At 49.5% G+C, this 17,808-nt stretch overlaps 3 protein-coding genes across 5 annotated transcripts; 2 read left to right on the top strand and 1 right to left on the bottom strand.

Moving 5' to 3' along the window:
* Window positions 1–7,817: 7,817 nt before the first annotated feature.
* Window positions 7,818–8,745, top strand: LOC125553380 (uncharacterized). Its single transcript, XM_048717171.2, has 2 exons — window positions 7,818–8,237; window positions 8,341–8,745. The coding sequence occupies exons 1-2, from the start codon at window positions 7,877–7,879 to the stop codon at window positions 8,598–8,600; spliced, it is 621 nt and encodes a 206-aa protein (XP_048573128.2). The 5' UTR covers window positions 7,818–7,876; the 3' UTR covers window positions 8,601–8,745.
* A 1,571-nt stretch (window positions 8,746–10,316) lies between these two features.
* Window positions 10,317–11,676, top strand: LOC125550221 (uncharacterized). The gene is made up of 2 exons (XM_048713169.2): window positions 10,317–11,092; window positions 11,183–11,676. The coding sequence occupies exons 1-2, from the start codon at window positions 10,771–10,773 to the stop codon at window positions 11,518–11,520; spliced, it is 660 nt and encodes a 219-aa protein (XP_048569126.2). The 5' UTR covers window positions 10,317–10,770; the 3' UTR covers window positions 11,521–11,676.
* PHP (PLANT HOMOLOGOUS TO PARAFIBROMIN) lies at window positions 11,586–16,842 on the bottom strand. 3 transcript variants are annotated; one of them, XM_048713168.2, is made up of 4 exons: window positions 15,765–16,842; window positions 15,199–15,281; window positions 15,006–15,102; window positions 11,586–12,070 (listed from the first exon to the last, which is right to left on the bottom strand). In XM_048713168.2, the coding sequence occupies exons 1-3, from the start codon at window positions 16,723–16,725 to the stop codon at window positions 15,016–15,018; spliced, it is 1,131 nt and encodes a 376-aa protein (XP_048569125.2). In that variant the 5' UTR covers window positions 16,726–16,842; the 3' UTR covers window positions 11,586–12,070; window positions 15,006–15,015. The 3 variants fall into 3 exon arrangements, with proteins under 3 accessions (XP_048569125.2, XP_048569124.2, XP_087373596.1); XM_048713167.2 differs by having other exon boundaries at window positions 15,016–15,102; window positions 15,765–16,836; XM_087517470.1 differs by lacking the exon at window positions 11,586–12,070 and adding an exon at window positions 12,683–13,517 and having other exon boundaries at window positions 15,016–15,102.
* Between the last annotated feature and the right edge of the window lie 966 nt (window positions 16,843–17,808).

Genomic DNA, 17,808 nt, shown 5'->3' with positions numbered 1-17,808 from the left:
CTCTTTATCGATCGGTGCTGCCAGAACGGGCGGTTCCACGAGCTGTTTCTTCAGATCTTCAAACGCCTTATCAGCTGCTTCACTCTAGACAAAGTTATCCATTTTCTTGAGCATCTGATATAAGGGAATGGCCTTCTCTCCAAGGCGGCTGATAAACCGGCTCAAGGCTGTAATCCGGCAGGCCATACGTTGCACATCGTTAATACACGCCGGTTTAGCCAAGGACGTAATCGATGCAATCTTTTCCGGATTAGCCTCAATGCCTCTGTTTGAAACCAGAAAGCCTAAGTGATTGCCTGCCGGGACACCGAAAACACACTTCTCCGGATTGAGCATCATCTTGTAGACCCGGAGATTGTCAAAAGTTTCCCGTAGATCATCTATCAAAGTCTCCTCCTTTCTGGATTTGACCATAATATCATCTACATACGCGTGGACATTGCGCCCAATTTGCTTATGAAGGCAATTCTGAACACATGTTGGTAAGTTGCCTGGGCACTCTTGAGTCCAAAAGGCATGGAAACATAGCAGAAGGCTCCGAAGGGAGTTATAAAGGTTGTCTTCTCCTGGTCCTTAACTGTCATTTTGATCTGATGATAACCAGAGTAAGCATCCAAAAAACACAAACGGTCACAACCCGCCATAGCATCAATTATCTGATCAATGCGAGGGAGAGCAAAGGGGTCTGCAGGGCAAGCCTTGTTTAAATCTGTGTAGTCCACACACATGCGCCAAGTGCCGTTTTTCTTAAGAACCAGCACCGGATTGGCTAACCACTCTGGATGAAAAACTTCAACAATAAACCCAGCAGCCAACAAACGGGCGACCTCTTCACCTATAGCCTTGCGCCTTTCCTCGTTGAAGCGGCGGAGGAATTGTCGGACCGGTTTGAATTTCGGATCAATGTTGAGTGTGTGCTCAGCGAGTTCTCTCGATACACCTGGCATGTCAGAAGGTTTCCATGCAAAGATGTCCCGATTCTCACGGATGAACTCGATGAGCGCGCTTTCCTATTTGGGATCCAGGTTAGCGTTGATGCTGAAATGTTTGGATGAATCGCCGGGGACAAAGTCAACCATCTTAGTGTCTGTAGCTGATTTGAACTTCAATGCTGGATCATGTTCCATGGTTGGCTTTTTTAAGGAGATCATGTCTGCCGGATCAACTTGCTCCTTATAGAATGTTAACTCCTTCGTGGCACAAACCGACTCAGCATAAGCCGCATCGCCTTCTTCACGCTCCAAAGCAATCTTTCTACTTCCATGTACTGTGATAGTCCCCTTATGACCTGGCATTTTAAGCTGCAGGTAAACATAACATGGCCTTGCCATAAACTTAGCATAAACCGGCCGCCCAAACAGAGCGTGGTACGGACTTTTGATCTTCACCACCTCAAATGTCACTGTTTCTGACCTTGAATCGTAGTCATCTCCAAAAGCTACCTCCAAAGCTATCTTACCAACAGGATATGCAGACTTACCAAGCACCACACCATGAAATACCGTATTCGACGGTTTAAGATCCTTATCTGTCAACCCCATACGGCGGAATGCATCATAATACAAAATATTGATACTACTTCCCCCATCCATGAGCACTTTAGTGAACTTGTATCCCCCAACTTGAGGGGCTACCACCAAGGCCAAATGACCTGGATTATCAACCCGGGGCGGGTGATCCTCTCTGCTCCACAAAATAGGTTGCTCCGACCAGCGTAAATACTGAGGTACTGCCGGCTCAACAGAGTTGACTATCCTTTTGTGAATCTTCTGATCACATTTGCACAAACTAGTAGTGAAGACATGATAATGCCCGCTATTCAGCTGTTTGGGATTGCTCTGATAACCCGACTGCTGCTGCTGCTGACTCCCCTGATGGTTGTAACCTCCCTGGTTGCCTTGGTGTCCTTGATTGACATGTCCGGTTTGATTGCCTGGAAACCCTGAACCGGAACCACCGCCTCCGTAACCCGGCCCGTGGAAACCTCCTCCTGAACCGCCGGGCGGGCCGTTGTCATATTGGAACATATTGGAATTCTTAAAATCCCGCATGATATAACAATCTTTCCAGAGATGTGATGCCGGTTTCTCCTTTGATCCATGCTTTGGACAGGGCTGATTTAACAAACGCTCCAAATTGTTGCCTGGACCTCCACCCCTCTGGGGCTGCTTGCCTTTACGGTGCTGGCCATTCTCCTGTGCGTTGGTATTTGCGACAAAGTCCAAACCACTGTCGGCCTTGCGCTTACCAGTGTTTCCATGGCCTGGCGGATTGTGTTGTTGGCCTTTGGCATTGCCGGTCTTCTTACCCTTCTCCGGTTTGTCCTCCTCTGAATCCGGATCCTTGGTATTATCTGAATCGGCGTATTTAACCAAAGCAGCCATGAGTGTTGACATGTCGTTGCAGTGACGTTTGAGCCTTCCCAACTTCTGTTTCAATGGTTTGAAACGGCAATTAACCTCTAACGTTAACACTGCGGTGTCTGCGTTGATACGATCTGACAAATGCAAAATCGCCGAGACCCATTTGACCCAATGGGTCCTGGACTCCCCTTCCTCTTCGACACAAGCGGCCAGATCTACAATTGACATCGGTTGCTTACACGTACCCTTGAAGTTCTGGATAAACCGATGCTTCAATTCGGCCCGTGATCCAATAGAGTTGGTCGGCAAGCTCTTCAACCAAGTGCGAGCTGTTCCTTCCAACATCATGGTGAAATATTTAGCACACACCGCCTCGTCCACATCTAACATCTCCATTGCCATCTCATAGCTCTCCACCCACGCCTCTGGCTGCAGATCGGTGGTATAATTTGGTACCTTACGAGGTCCCTTGAAATCCTTGGGTAGTCGCACATTACGCAAAGCAGGAGATAAACACTGTACCCCTAAGGAACTGAACATCGCCCCTGGCTCCATGGAGGCAGTGGGGTGAACCGGAGTATGCTGTCGTGCCTCGTGTCGAGCTGTCAACTCGGCCTCTCGACGTGCGCGGCCATGATCCACAACATCTTGTGCATTAGCACCTCCCCCAGCCGGGTTGTTCCCTCATGGCGAATTTTGGCGGCGTGCACTACTGGACACGGCGGGTTCGTCTTCCACGTGTCTGCTATAACTCCGGCTTGGGCGGGGAGTGGAGTGAATCCTCTCACGGCTGTGTGAATATGCTTGTTGTTGATTTAGTGCTGTCTGAAGGAGATCCCTGGCCCGACGTGCTTCCACTGCCACTGGTGACTCGCCGTCGGTTGGGAGGGCCGCCAGGCGTGACGCAGCGGCCACAATGTTGTCCAACGGGTTGGAATAATGCCCGGGCGGCGTTGATGGTACAATGTTGTTCTGGCGAGGCAGGTCTGTCGTGCGCGGCTGAACCGGCGCTCCTGCTCCCGGCGCCCCCGCCTGGTTTAGTGTGGGTTGGTTACCAGCTCCTGCACCTGGCGTGTTGAAAAGATTCTGCGGCTCATAAACCGACGGGAGACGTGATCGGTACCTTCTTCTCATGACTTTCTCTGAAGCATTCTGATCCAGTCTAATCCGATAAGCCTGTGCTTCCAACTCAGCCCGCTCCGTAGCCATCTTGGCGTTCTCTGCTGCCAGGTCCGCCTTGGCCTGGGCTATCTGATCTTTCACCTTTGCAATCTCCGCATCGTGCTGATCCCTGGCTGCTGTGTCTACCTCCGCAGACATCAATGTTGCTAGAGCGTCGAACAAATCAGATAAGACTTGGGCCGGAGGTGGCGTCGAGCTTCCTTCCCCTGCTGGTGTGGCCGTTGTTGAACCGGAGAGCATTGCTGCGGCGGTAGATGAATGAGGCGCCAATTGTGTGCCGGCCATGAAGATAGCGGCCCGGTTTGGCAGACCGGGGGAATCCGGAATACTGTTTCCCTCGGATCCTCCCTCAATCCAGCCGTTCTGCAACTGGTAAAGCGATTCGGTTTCTCTAGAAGACTCGTCATCAGAGCAGACTACGGTTTCTCCTTCGGACACCGGTCCATCCTCGTGCCCTGATCCATGGACGACACCTACGAAAACATGCCTTACCTCGGGCTGAACCGGCGAAGGACTTGCACGCCGAGCCGTTTCGATGATGTCGGTGCAGATGTCCGGCTCGGGGGCCGGTTCGCCGATCTTGCCGATGAAGACGTGAATCCCACCAAAGGGGACCCGGTACCCGTATTCGATTGAATCGGCCTCGGGACCCCATCCTGCGTTGTCGATGTAGAGCTTGCCGCGGCGACTCTTCGTCATCCGGCCCACAGCGTATCCCTTAAGTCCATCGAAGCTGCCCTTCAAGAACTCGAAACCATCGTGCGATAGCCCCATGGTGGGCGCCAACTGTCGTGGGTTTGTCACGGCAGATGTCCTCGTGAAAGGACTTAGTTGTGGAGCCATCGCAACGGGTTATCTTAAAGGGGTTAAACCGGACAAGGGGACACGGGAGTTTATACTAGTTCGGCCCCTTCGATGAAGGTAAAAGCCTACGTCTAGTTGTGATTGGTATTGCTAGGGTTTCGAAGGCCAGGGAGCAAATCCGCTTTGTCTGGCTTTTGAGTTGTTGTTGTCTGTCCCTAAACCGCGGCCGGGTCGTCCCTTTATATACATAGGTTGACGCCCGCCGGGCTACAGAGTCCCGAAGCCGGTTTATAAACGTATCCGGTTCGGCCTCTCTCTTTCTATCTTACTATACAAGTTACATGACTAGGCCGGTTTACATTTACATACTGTAACTCGCCTTTGGGCCCTCCGTAAAGCACTAGCATCTTTACGTCTTCATGGACTTCTAATCTTCAAGGAGTCAACCCGGCTACATAAGGCCGGTTTACCTCCAGTAGTAATATCCCCAACAGCTACCTCGACCACGGCTACACCACCCTACGCTCTCGGCTACATCAACAAATGGCACAAAGGGCTACCGCCTTGCTTGAGCAACCTCGTCGGTTTTCACTCCAGCCACGACTCCGCGATGCGTCGACCGTTACGACTGTGGGGGGGGAGGGTCCGTCGGCTTGCCTACGGATTCTTCTCCAGTCTCACCGTCTACGTCGCTACCGTTGTGACTGCGGGGGGATGTTGAGTAACATGATTGTATAGGAAACATAGGTTAGACTAGGATATATTCTGGCTTGCCTTGTACTCCAAGTAGATCATGTACTCCTATATATATGCCCACGAGGCTCAAGCAATACAACGAATTATTCCACCAAATCTCTTTCTCCCTTCTAACATGAATCAAAGGACATCTCATTTTCTATTTCTACTCATATGATTTGAGATGCATGTTATCTCATTTCCTATAACTTTTCTATTCCAATGATTTCCCTACCCTGTGAATCAAATGAGGCCTAAAGCTCTTTGTTGGTCTGATAGAAACAAGGTTACTCTCTCCAGATATATCCGTTTGACCGACAAGTAATACGGATTGGAGTGAGTATCTAATTTTTCATATACAAAAATTGAAAATAATGATACCAAATGATTTATTAGTACTACAAATTTTGACTGAAACATAGCTACCTCACTCTTCCAAAATCTATAAAAGACTGAGAAATACGAAAGAACATAAAACTCTACATTTTGATTCTAAAAAAACACTGTTTTTTTTAACTGTTTAGGGGCCGAGGGACCAAAGAAAGTAACTTGAGGAAGTGAGTAGGCTCACAAATGAAGAGAAGCTAACACAATGCTAAACTGAGGGGGCAATGAAACCAGAGAGATTGAACACAAAAGAATGAGAAAATCAACCGAAGGTCTGATTAGTGGCAAAATAAGTAAATTGTCTAGGTTGATACACTAGTGCAGAATCAGCCTTTAGTCCCGGTTCATAAGGGCCTTTAGTCCCGGTTCGTCACGGCCCGGGACCAAAGTCCCATCACGTGGCACGAGCCCGCGCCGGGGGCTGGGGGACCTTTAGTCCCGGTTTAATTACGTACCCTGGGTCGCACCTATTTCAGCTCTTGTTTCCATGGGCCTCTAACCTGTTTGATGAACTTTTGCCAAACCCTGCCCGCGGGCAAAGAAAATGAATAAATGAGTTATTAATTAGTTGATACGGGAAATGAACTAAAGAGGCCAACCTAGTGTGATAATGATTAAAATTACCTATCGATCATCCCCTTCACGATTGAGTATTCTTTAGTTTCTTTAAGTAGTGAGTCTAATACTTGAACTTTTCCCAAGTCAACTTCAATGATTAGCATGATCCAGTGAAAGCTACATGCGCACACGTTTGTATAATTAAGCGGGCATGTGCATAACTCATGAACTACACTTATTAACATCTAGTAAGCAAAATAAGATTTGTAGTACAAGACGGTAACACTCACTCGAAATTGTAAAAAAGTAGTAGTATTTCTGGTTAGTTATTTAGTCGCTTCATAAACTCTAGCAAGCTTCTCTCCGTGTATTTTTTGTGACGTGACCATGTCTCTTCATTAACGGTATTTGGGTCAACGAATCCAATGCCATAGCGTCCATCTCTTTTTATTTCATAAATTTTTATTCTGCATAATATCACATAAAAGAATATAGAGAAGATAATTACAGGTAATGAACGAGCACAACTGGAGACTTAAATTACAGAAAGAAATCACTTACAGATAATATTAACTGAAGAGAGATTTGTCGAGTGCGTCTTGATTGAATAATTAACTGAAACACTTCTTGAAACTCAACCCACAAATCTTTTTCATGGAAGTAATGCTCTGCCTTGACTTTCATCATGAGGGCCTCTCGCCCATTCTTTACTTCTCTCAGGTACCACTCATGCAATCTGCGCATTCTCGTTAATAGAAGCAGGATCTCCCCGGGCTTGACCAGAGGTTGGACAGAGACATATTTGCATGACAGTTCCTCCTCTCTAAACTCGGGGAGAAACTCGATGCCTAGGAGCTGTTCAACAGTGACATCGGCCTCTTTAGCTTGTCTTCTATGATCGGCGGTACTCACGTGTGGTTGTACAATGAGGGGGGGGGGGTCGATTGCACTGCCCGTTCTCCCGGCTGGGGAACAGTTTTCCTGCTTTTTTTACCAACTGCTTGGCTCAAGCTCGAGCTCGACTCCTTCTGTTTTTGTGCATGATATAGCTTCTTAATAGAGTGATCATAGTCTGAGCCCGGTCTCTTCACAACCAGTTGAGCATTATCAATAAAGTGGTGTATCACTTCCTCATGTATTTTCTTCTTTGACGGCGGGGGCAGTTTCTTCACAAAAAAGGCCTTCACTTGGGCATCCACTTCGACGTTGTTTTCCTTGATGGTCATCTCGTAAGCCAATTTCTTTTTGGCAGGAGGAGAGTCTTTCTTGCTTGGTGCTCTCTTCCGCTTTGGAGAAGGCTGACGTGCCCGAGATCGATATGGCGGACTTGCACTGATGGGCTCCGTCTCGGGGTAGGGTGGTGGAGTCGGCTGACGCGGTGGCGGACTAGCGCCGCGCTACGTCTCGGGCAAGGTTGGGGAGGAGAAGGGGAGTCGGGGAACCGGCGGCGCCTAGGGTTTCGCCCCCGAGTCGCTCGAGAGCGGACGACGCGGATCGTTGTTACTATTATTTCCTTTCAAAAAAGGAGAAAGAAACCCGAGACTCTGCATCGGTCGATGCATGCAGCCATCCGTCCCAGCTAAGTAGTGTCGAGTTCATCCGAGTTTTCTCACCAGCACAGTAACATATGTGGAAAAGCACTCTACAAAGTGCAAGCTACTTTTGGACGTTAGATAGAGCAGTCGATCTGCCCGTCGCAACCGAGCCACCGGTCGCTCGTCCAACAAAGCATCCGAGCACCTATAAATTGAACCACGAGCCCACGGCACGACGGCACGACCACCCATCGCTCGCACAGTGCATCACGAACTTAACCCCGGTTCACTCCGATCATCATCCACCCACCGATGGCCCGACGCCGGAGCAGCGGCGGCATCTCGTCCGCGCTGAGCCTGGGGCTCGCCGTGATGGCCGTCACATGGGCGACGTCCACGGCGCAGCAGCAGCAGCAGCAGCAACCGCCGGCCGTGCCAAGCGTGAGCGTGCCGAGCTGCCCGCCGGTGCAGGCCTCGCTGTCGCCGTGCGTGAGCTACTTCATCGGCAACTCCTCGTCGCCGTCCGACGCGTGCTGCAGCCAGATGCGGGCCATGTTCCAGTCGCAGGCGCCCTGCCTCTGCGCCGCCGTGTCCGCCGTGCCCGCCCAGCTCGGGTCCGTGGTCGGCGGCCTGCTCCCCACCGCCTGCAACCTGCCCCCCAACGCCTGCTCCGGTACGCGCATGCTGCCTGCAGCGACATGATATACACGTAGGAAAACTGAAATGGAATGAGAGAGAGTGACTAACCACTTCTGTTTGCGTGTGTGTGTGTGCAGCCGTGACAGGGACCTCGAGCTCTGCTCCGGCTGGTGGCGCAGCGGCGCCGTCGTCGTCGGGGACACCTACTGATGCTGCTGCGGCTGCGCCGGTGACCGGTCCGGCTGATGCGAACCCGGCTGGCACGCCTTCCGGTGGTGGGGTGAAGTCGGTTCCGGGGACGGTAGATTCGGCTGCCGTTGAGTGCAAGGGGACCTCCGCTGCCGTCGTCGTCCTGGCCATGGCTGCCTCGTTCCTAGTAGCTGCTTCTGTTTTCTGATCTCATTGTGTGATTCCGGCCGGGGTTTGCTGTGAGCTTATCTCACGATTAGATACTCAGTTTATCATTGATCTGATCCAGTGCGCATCAGCGTTGTGACTTCTTTTTTATTGGTTATCATCCCCAATGCACATCAGAGTTGTCACTTGGTGGTTTGATACAGTACCAGCTTTTCCGGAAAAAACTTTTGATCTATTATTTTTAACATTAGTATAGATGCAAGCGCTCATTAATACGCGCATACACTCACCCCTATCAACGCACACACGCACATCCTACCCCTACGAGCATCTTCGAGGACTGAGCCGGCATATCATCTTAAGATTTGCGAAGTCACATCGCCGGAACCAAGACTTGAACCCTGGGGGCTGGGGATACCAGGGTCCCTCTAACCATCCAACCACAGATTGATTCGCAACTTTTGATCTATTCATCTGTCATGTCATGGCAGTACAAAGAACAAAAAGAAAACCTCAAAAGTAACAAAAAATAATTGTAAAGAGGAATTAATTTCATCCGGAACTCCAACGTCTCACGCAGCTCCTGAATCGTAGTCATGTGCTTTAACAACTATATTCTGTATAGTTCCACACAAAGCAAATCAGCGCGACAAGCCACAAAACAGAAGCTTAGCAAAGGTGAGGACTCCAGGGCAGAGGATGATTACTCGAAAGGGATTTTGGTAATTTCAGTTGTTTTTACAGGCAAAACAAAAAAGATTCCGTGATACACCTGCATTCGTGCTAGATTTGAACAGGTTCTTTGGTCTAAATTTGATCATAATTGGATGGATGTGGGTAGAATTCAAATATAAGAGGAGGAGATCGAAGTCTTACCGGCTCTAGAGGAAGAGAGAGGGACATCTTTTGTGATCTCGCCAGTCATGTTGAATGAGCCTAGAATGTGTATGCATATTAGGTATTTTTGTTCTCTTGATTCTTTTAGCAAATATTAGTTTTAAACATGTTGTGTTTAACCGGCGCCCGTGGGTGTTGTTTTCCTCGTTGGAGACGATGGTGGGGCATCCCTTACTCAATTGTTTTCATGGGAAACCTCAGATCTGGGGGAGGCTACCATTGACGGCGGCGCTCGTGGACGTCGTAGCCTTTGTTGGAGGCGTTGAGGGGCCTCCTGGATCGGATGATGGCAACGTCTTCATCGTCACCATCATCTTTAGAGACATTCATCGGTTGGACGGACATGTGGACGGCTTAGTGGTTGGGCGTCGGCAGGTGGTGTGGCGGTGTTTCATCCTACACATCGATGGCGGCGGATCTCGGCGGCGTGGCGCAGTGGAGACTCGGCGTCCGATGGGTGGCGATGGACTTGCGGAGGAGGACGACGTTGTCTGGCGTCGTGGTGGCGTCGATGGCAGAGAGGCCTGGCAAGGTCGATGCGTTAGTATCTGATTTGAGGATGGAATCGATGGATGAAGGAGGTGACGGTCCTTGCAGCGTGCGCATGTGGTGCCTATTGAAAGTGCGTCGGACCGGTTTGTAACCCAATCCAAGTATTGTGACTTGGATGGGGCATCCGGCATTTAATGTTAGGTGTTGATGCAATGTCTGTTTGGTATTAGGCTCGGGTATTCGGCACCTCTTTATCACGGGGATAGGAGTAGCGACAGGTGTTGTCAAGATGGTGGCTTTACACTTACTGATGTATTACCTTGTAAGGACTTTGTGAATAATTAATAAACATCGCCGAGATGCAGAGGTCGGGGTACATCCTCCTTTAAAAAAAAAGTCACTGGGTACTAGAGCTAGCTAGAGAGGCTCTGTTTTGGTTCACCAGGCGAGCATGCGACGCAATCGGGTTGGTGACCAACCATCCGAGCCGAGCTCATCAAAGCACATTCTGCAGGAAAGCGGCCCGGTAGGATAGACCTCTCACAGTCACGGGGCGCCGGCAGCGGGTGACATTCTCCGATCAGTTCACCGGCGAGCCACGAAAAGCCACGGGGCTGGACTAGCCCGGCCCGGGCAGCAGTTAGATAGGCCGGCTCATCCACCCGGCCACCGTTCCCGAGCTTTCCACCCGTCGCGTCGCCCTGTTTTCCCAACAGTTTCTCGTATAAACCCTGCTGCCTCCATCGTCTTCCCCACGTCGAATCAATCCAATCCGATCCAGCACACTACATTCCATTCCATTCCACCAAGAACTATCCAAGATGGCTCCGCGTGTGCTCGGGGTGGTCGCCGTCCTTGTCCTCGTCGCGACGGCGACACGTTGCTCGGCGCAGACGACGACGATGACGATGCCCACGTGCGCGCCGGTGCCGCTCAGCCTGTCCCCGTGCATCGGCTACCTCTTCGGCGTCGGCTCGGCGGCGCTGCCGTCGTGCTGCTCGCAGCTGCAGGCCTTCTTCCAGTCCCAGGGCCCCTGCCTGTGCGCCATGTCCAAGCTCGCGCCCAGCCCCTTCGGCCTCGTCCTCGGCCAGGTCCAGGGCATGATCCCCAACGTGTGCAACCTGCCCACCGACCCGTGCGACGGTGCGCCGCTCACCTCCTCCTTCTCTTCACCAAGTACTGTATACAGCACACATTGACAGGGCTTTCACTGACGGAAACGGGATGATGCAGATGTCTTTGGCGCGAGCAATTCGACGGACGACTCGGCGACCCCAACCGCAAAGGCCACGGCTCCAGAGGCGGCACCTCCGGCAGCTACTCCCGCCGAGCCTGCAACCACACCGGAGAGTGCTGGTGCGACTGAAGCTCCACCGGCAGCAGGTGACGATTCTCCGGCTGTTGCCACGAAGACAGGACAGGTTGCTCCCCAAGCAGCTGGACCAAGCACCGATTCACAGGGGATATCAAAGCTCCCAGAACTGCTGCACGCAGCAGGCGCGCCGAGCTCTGCCGCTGCCACCGTGCTCATCAGTGTGTTTCTTGCCTATGTTTCGGCCATGTTTGTGTAAACCCCCATAGCAGCCATTACCGTAATACCAGCGAATGTATCCATGTACCATACGAGGAGGCGGTGTAGATTCAGGCCGCGCCCGTGTTACACCATGTTGCAGTGAAAATGTTACACTTCATGTGTTCGAAGCAAAGCAAAATGTTCTAGGGTTTCAGATCCTGATGGGTTACAACAATGGAATCAGACAATGTTCCTTTGGTGGATAACCCCTACCTGCCATAATTCACCAATATCCACACAAGGATGACGACACTTATCTCCGACAATGCCGCGGGTGAAGTAGCCTAGCACCATGTCACCAGTCTACAGTTAATATGTCAGATTGGATAGACTACATCATAGCTTAGCAACCGAAATGCACATAAGATGCAAATCCTCATGAATGCAGAAGGAAGGTAGGTTCCTGGCATCTCGTTCCACCGTCGACCAGCACCTGAAATACGAGGCTGGGATCTAGGGGTGCTTGTTCTGCTCGTCGACATCTCAACCAGCATAAGTCCACTTCCATCACCCAACATGGTATTTGAGTATTTCGGTCACAACAGCGACTGTAAAACAAAATTGAGAAGAAAATGTCACTAACGGATAGGGCCATGAAAAACGCTTGATAAAATTCATTCAAAATCCAAGGAAAAATATCCAACACTAACTCAAAACATGTAAGGTTAATACGTACTCCCTCCGTCCCAAAATTCTTGTCTTAGATTAGTCTAGTACATCCGTATCTAGACTAATCTAAGACAAGAATTTTGGGACGGAGGGAGTATATCCTAAGCAAAATGCAGGGTAGAAAGCTGACAGTTAACAAATACGATATGAAAAATGATATTATTAAGAAACAGTAAGACATAGCGAGCTATGCCTCTCCACAGCGATTAGGCCGTCCCACCCGTCCGATTTCAGACATGCATGGCCTGGATCACCTCTGTCATCCACCCCTGCCCCACTTTTACCGTGAAACGGCTACCAAACGTAAACTGGGCCACTACTCTGAAGAACGACTTCGGCGATTTCCTGTGAAGTGAACCAACTGAGCCAGGGTAACTACGCGCGCGAACCCAGCCCAGCGCCGTGCCCCCCCCCCCCCCCCCCTCCTGTTTTTCTCCATCGGCGACATCTCCCCCCTCGCCGCGATGGAAGCCTCCTCTCTCCCCCTCGCTGATGATGATGCTTAGGATTCCGCCTGCTCCTGATTGCTGCAGCATGGGAGGCCATGCGCGACAGCGTTACTGTTGACGGTGGAGAGGAGATCATCGGCAAGGAAGGTGACCTTAATAATCTAGGCATGAGATTGATATTAAGGTAGATTCTTTCTCTGTTTCTCAATTCCATCAATCTCCTCCTGAGATCCCCTCCCAGATCTCACAACCACAACTCTCGCTTTCTCAGCTTGCTTATATTTATGATTTGGTAACAAGTTGCCCTGGTGTTTGCTTAGGTTTCCCCTAATTTTGTATGCTTTTGTTTCTATACGTGTTAGGTTATGAGGGTTACAACTAGGTACAAACCTTAACAGGGACTTATCTTCTTGGGATGCAAAGAATGAAGTTAAATTAGTCGTTCTGTGTGCACTTTCTGTAGGTACTGTCAGGGAGATGGCCAGTTAATCTGTGAACTTTCTGTATTCGAGAGATTGTGTCGGCTGTGAGTTCATGCAGATTTTGGTTCTATCATGCACAGTAAAAACTTATCTGCTCACATACGTTCAGCTGCTGCAGATGATGCATGGGTATTGCAGTAAATATGTTAACAGTATAAACTGAACAATCGATTCGGTAACTCTACTTTTGGTTTGACGGATCTATAGCTTATGGAGAATTCATGCAATAGACATCTAAAGTTGAAACTTGGAGATCATCTTATATCCTCATGTTCACCTCTCAGTTCTCACCTTTTTTTTTCTCATTCCTTCATCCTTCATTTAAGCAGAAATTCAATTTCATTTGCTCAAGGTAGCTGCAAGTCGCATGTATAGTTTCTTCACTTAGGCCCCCCCTGAGAAGAAAATTATTGTGTTTTAGATGAAGTAATTGGTATGAAGAATGTGTGTCATACCCAAATGAGTTAACATGCTTTTCATTATTGTCAGTATGATGATCATGAATGGCTAGGATACTTTAGATCAAGCATATGAGTTGAGGTTGGGGTGTACTCCGGATGAGTATATTGTTGAGAGTAGATCAGTGAATTAAACAAGCTGTGGGCATAAGTGGCATGACCAAATGCCAGTAACGATAAAGCTCTTCGCTACTTGGATACTGGCAGCATATCACACTGAGCAAGGAGGAAACAACACTTGGATGTTCCTTGCGAAAGTGTTTTAACATGTGAAGCTACATTCCAGCCCAATCAGTTACTGTTATCTGAAATTGTCTTGGGAGCAGCGAGCTAAAGATTTGCAAACATATATATGCAAACATGTTTAAATCAACTATATGGACCGGTTCATGCAAATTTAACCTATGTATGCATTGTGACTATTATAGACCGGATCTTGTAAATTAAGATAATTCTATCACCGAAATGAACGGTGCGGCAAAGTGCGTCATCATCGTCTAGAGCAACTACATATCCTAGCCCAGTTGCCACCACGGACTCATTATCTCATTATCAGGGATATGTCTGACAGACCATAAAAATTAGTACATGTAAGCTCAATGATGACATTGTGTCACCAAAGAACTAGCTATGGACAGGGGTGCGTGGAAGCTTGCTATCCATGTGCCAGAGCCATGAGTTGGTCGCGAGATCTTATGGGTTTCACCTCTAGCCTACCCCAACTTGTTTGGGACTAAAGGCTTTGTTGTTGTTGTTGTTGTTGTTGTTGTTGTAAGCTCAATGATGACATTACAGGCCCACTTCTAGTAAGAAGTTGGAACAGTTTAACTTGCATAAAGGCAAAACCTACTATGAGCATTGTAGAACTGAAAAGGTTACACTTAGCAAATCCTCGAGCATTGTATTTAAACAATATATAGAAATATGTGAATCCCAAATCGATCAAAATAACAATGTCAAGATATGCTAGCATTTGATACCATTTCTGGATTCTTCTAACAATTAATATAGAAATAGCAAGAAGCCAACAACTAAAACTACCAGTGTGAATTATTAAAACATGACAGTAAAGGAAGTTACACACTATGATGGCTTCTCTTGTTATAAAATTAACTTGAATAGCACAGTCTGATATCATCATGCATATTTGAAGTGAAGCCTTGTCCTAATTGCCTGCAGGACTACCCCTACACTATACTCTAGGACACCAAATGCTTGATAAGTCCATAGCACAAAGAACAAAACTGAACCTTCAGTAAACACACATGTATCACTAAGGTTACTGCAAAGACACTTAAACTTCAAGAAAACACATGATAACCAATCTTAAACACCCGGTTATTAAATTCACCAGGAATTCGAGGTGTCCATATCAAGTACAAAATGGAAGGGACAGCTTAAAAGATCACACGGTTAGATACACACGAGGGTTCACCTATGAGCGTGCCCGCACAAATTCATCCAGCCGATCCCACACCTCAAGAGCAGCTGGTCTGTCCTGATGCCTTTTATTCTTGCTTATCTGCACCATAAGTTAGTAACACAATAAAGCAGCTGTAAGTGGGAGAAAAATAGAAATTGATTAACCAAAAGAACACGAAAAATTCCTCCCACTCACAGATATGATTTTGACATTCCACTGCTTGACCACTTTTGCTGAATCCACACTATCATCTTCAAAGCGTACAAAGAACCCAATAACTGAGAAAAGTTTAAAATGTTAGGCCACAGATGGTATCGACTTGCTGTGCTGAAAAGAAAAACAGAGCAATCTAATGGTCCATGTTGCATTACAAATACCATTTATGACCAAGTTAGTGGGAGACCTTGCTAGGAACAGAGATAAAAGGCACAGGCAGCCGGATATGATTTGGTTAGTCATAGCAGCAGTGATTTCCTGCTCGACAGTCAATGTCAATGCCAAAAAACAAGCATCATTTTAACCCAATTGGGTTAACAAAGTAAGTAGTCAAAGTGTACTCCCGGTACAGAACAACCCTATCCTGCAATGTTGAGGGACAATTCAGCGATCCCTATGAACCTCAGTACGAAAATCTTGAATCACTGATGTGATGTGATTATTTCTACAGTTGTTGAGCAAAAACTAACGAAGCTCAGCTCAGAGATGCTAACACAACAAATCGCAGATATACAAACAGGCAAGCACAAACTAGAATGGCAAACCTTTGTTGAAGATGTCGACATGACCCTTGAAGGGCCAGTCCTTGAACTGCCACTCCTTTCCGAGCACAAACACGGCCACGACCCGCGCCCAGTCGTCGGCCTTGAGCGAGGCCGGCTTGTCCCTGACCTCGAATGCCACCGGACCGCCAGCCCCGCGGACGTGCTTCTTCTGCAGGGTGACGCACTCGGGCTTGGGGCTCCCCTTCATGGCCCGCATCTTCTCGTCGCTGGGCACGAACACGAAGTCCTCCAGGAAGTCCTTCACGTTGTAGATTGTTATCAGCGTCTGTGACGCGCTAGGCACCAGTATGATGGGCACGAAGCCGTCGCCGAGCGACTTGTCAAGCTTGGGGTTCGCGAGGGCGGCGGCGGCTGTGGCGGATGGCTCGTGCCGGCCCGTGGCGGAGGGCGCGGCGTCCTTGTTCCGCAGGCGGTCCTCCTCGCGGCGCAGCGCGGCGTGGTAGATGGCGAGGAAGTCGCGGCCGCGGGCGTCGAGGACGGCGTTGCGGTCCTTGAGGGGCCGCTCGAGGGCGCGGACGTGGGCGGTGGAGGCCTCGTCGGCGTCGGGGTCCTCCCCCTCCTCCTCCGGGGGCGGCGGCGGCGGGGGCGGGTGGGCGTCCTGCACGAAGGAGGAGGGGAGGAGGGGCTCGGCGGAGGGGAGGGAGCTGTCCCCGAAGTGGAGGAAGTCGAGGAAGGTCTTGCGGTCCGGGAGGGAGACGGGCGGGATCCGGCGGAGGCGGGCGGCCTGGAGGAAGTCGGTGTGCTTGAGGTCGTTGTGCTGCGCGAGGAAGACGGCGGCGGAGAGCGGGTAGGGGCGGCCCGACTGCTTGGAGGTGAAGGCGGTGGGGACGTTGGCCGGGAAGGTGTAGTCGTCGCCGAAGAGCACGTCGTCGCCGTTGAAGATGATCTTGTCCAGGTCGCCGCGGGCGGCGTAGTCCCGGAGCACGGCCAGGGGATCCATGGCCGCGCCGGAGCTTGGTTTGGGTTGGGTTTCCGCTGGATCTGGCTCTGGCTCTGGGGTTTGTGTTTTTTTTTCTTCCTTTTTTTTGAACTGCTTTTTTTCTGAGGGTTTGTGAAGCGAATGCGAATCCAAGCACTGCGTCGTTTCAAGCAGCTAGCCCGTTAACTAGAGGCCCGATGTAAATGGGCTGGGTAGATTATGGCGATTCCAGTAGATAACAAAAATATTGTTGTTTCTCAAAAAAAAAATTGTTTGTCTAAAAAAATTGTTTCAACTCAAAAAAAATTGTTTAAAAAAACTAGATAAAAAATCCAAGATGCTCGGATGAGCTGGCGTGCAAATTTTCATGGTCAAATGACATCCGAAGAGCTCATGGCAAAAAAAAATGAAATTGGATCAACACCGTACTTTCTTTCAAAGTAGTATCTTTTAGTTTCACAGACAATTTTTGGTTTTTTTATGCATCACATTTTTAGGTAGGATCTTTGACCAAACCACCGCTGACGTCTAGTGCGTCCTCGACCTCATTATGGACGACATCCAGATCTGGCATGCCGCGCGATGCATTACTGTGAGCCAGTTGTTCGCACACGAACACATCACCGTGTACCCTCGACGTCGAAGGAGTCTCACCGGAAACGCGATTCGCAAGACAACCGGAGAGAATTTTTGAGGACCCGGAACCCCACACTCCCGGGAGGGACCTCCTCGGGGAGTGCGGCGGCTATGGGCTACCCTAAGTCGGTCAAGCCGCCCCTAGAGCCTCAGGATTCGCAGCTCTGCAACACAAAGAACGGCCCAGAACGAGGAAGCAAAAACGGGGGAGGGACAAAACGTAGATGAAAAAGTAGTAGATGTGTTTTTTGATTGTGTGTTGTTCAATCGGCCGTCACCTTTCATCTATTTATGAGGTGGCTGGACTTTCTGTAATCACTTACCTAACTCGAACAGGAATCTTTGGCAATTTTCCGGATCAACTCAGAGCCACCGAGTGGTTTGCTTCGGTCCCACCGAGCGAACGATGTCAACTCTCTATATCCTTCTGTAATTTACCGGATTAAGTTGATCTCACCGATTGGTTTG

This window comes from Triticum urartu, chromosome 4A, assembly GCF_056163025.1.
Source record: "Triticum urartu cultivar PI428250 chromosome 4A, HENAU_Tu73, whole genome shotgun sequence".
NCBI classification, from domain to species: domain Eukaryota; kingdom Viridiplantae; phylum Streptophyta; class Magnoliopsida; order Poales; family Poaceae; genus Triticum; species Triticum urartu.
The sequence above is the reverse complement of the archived record's forward strand: the minus strand, read 5'-3'. Positions and strand labels throughout refer to the sequence as shown.

Bases quoted from the DNA above. Each gene is read 5' to 3' on its own strand.
- LOC125553380 (XM_048717171.2), top strand. From the start codon at position 7,877: ATGGCCCGACGCCGGAGCAGCGGCGGCATCTCGTCCGCGCTGAGCCTG. The intron at 8,238-8,340 runs GTACGCGCATGC...GTGTGTGTGCAG, and splicing joins GCCCCCCAACGCCTGCTCCG to CCGTGACAGGGACCTCGAGC.
- LOC125550221 (XM_048713169.2), top strand. From the start codon at position 10,771: ATGGCTCCGCGTGTGCTCGGGGTGGTCGCCGTCCTTGTCCTCGTCGCG. The intron at 11,093-11,182 runs GTGCGCCGCTCA...GGGATGATGCAG, and splicing joins GCCCACCGACCCGTGCGACG to ATGTCTTTGGCGCGAGCAAT.
- PHP (XM_048713168.2), bottom strand. From the start codon at position 16,725: ATGGATCCCCTGGCCGTGCTCCGGGACTACGCCGCCCGCGGCGACCTG. The intron at 15,282-15,764 runs GTTTGCCATTCT...AACTTTTCTCAG, and splicing joins TGTCGACATCTTCAACAAAG to TTATTGGGTTCTTTGTACGC. The intron at 15,103-15,198 runs GTGAGTGGGAGG...CTTATGGTGCAG, and splicing joins GGAATGTCAAAATCATATCT to ATAAGCAAGAATAAAAGGCA.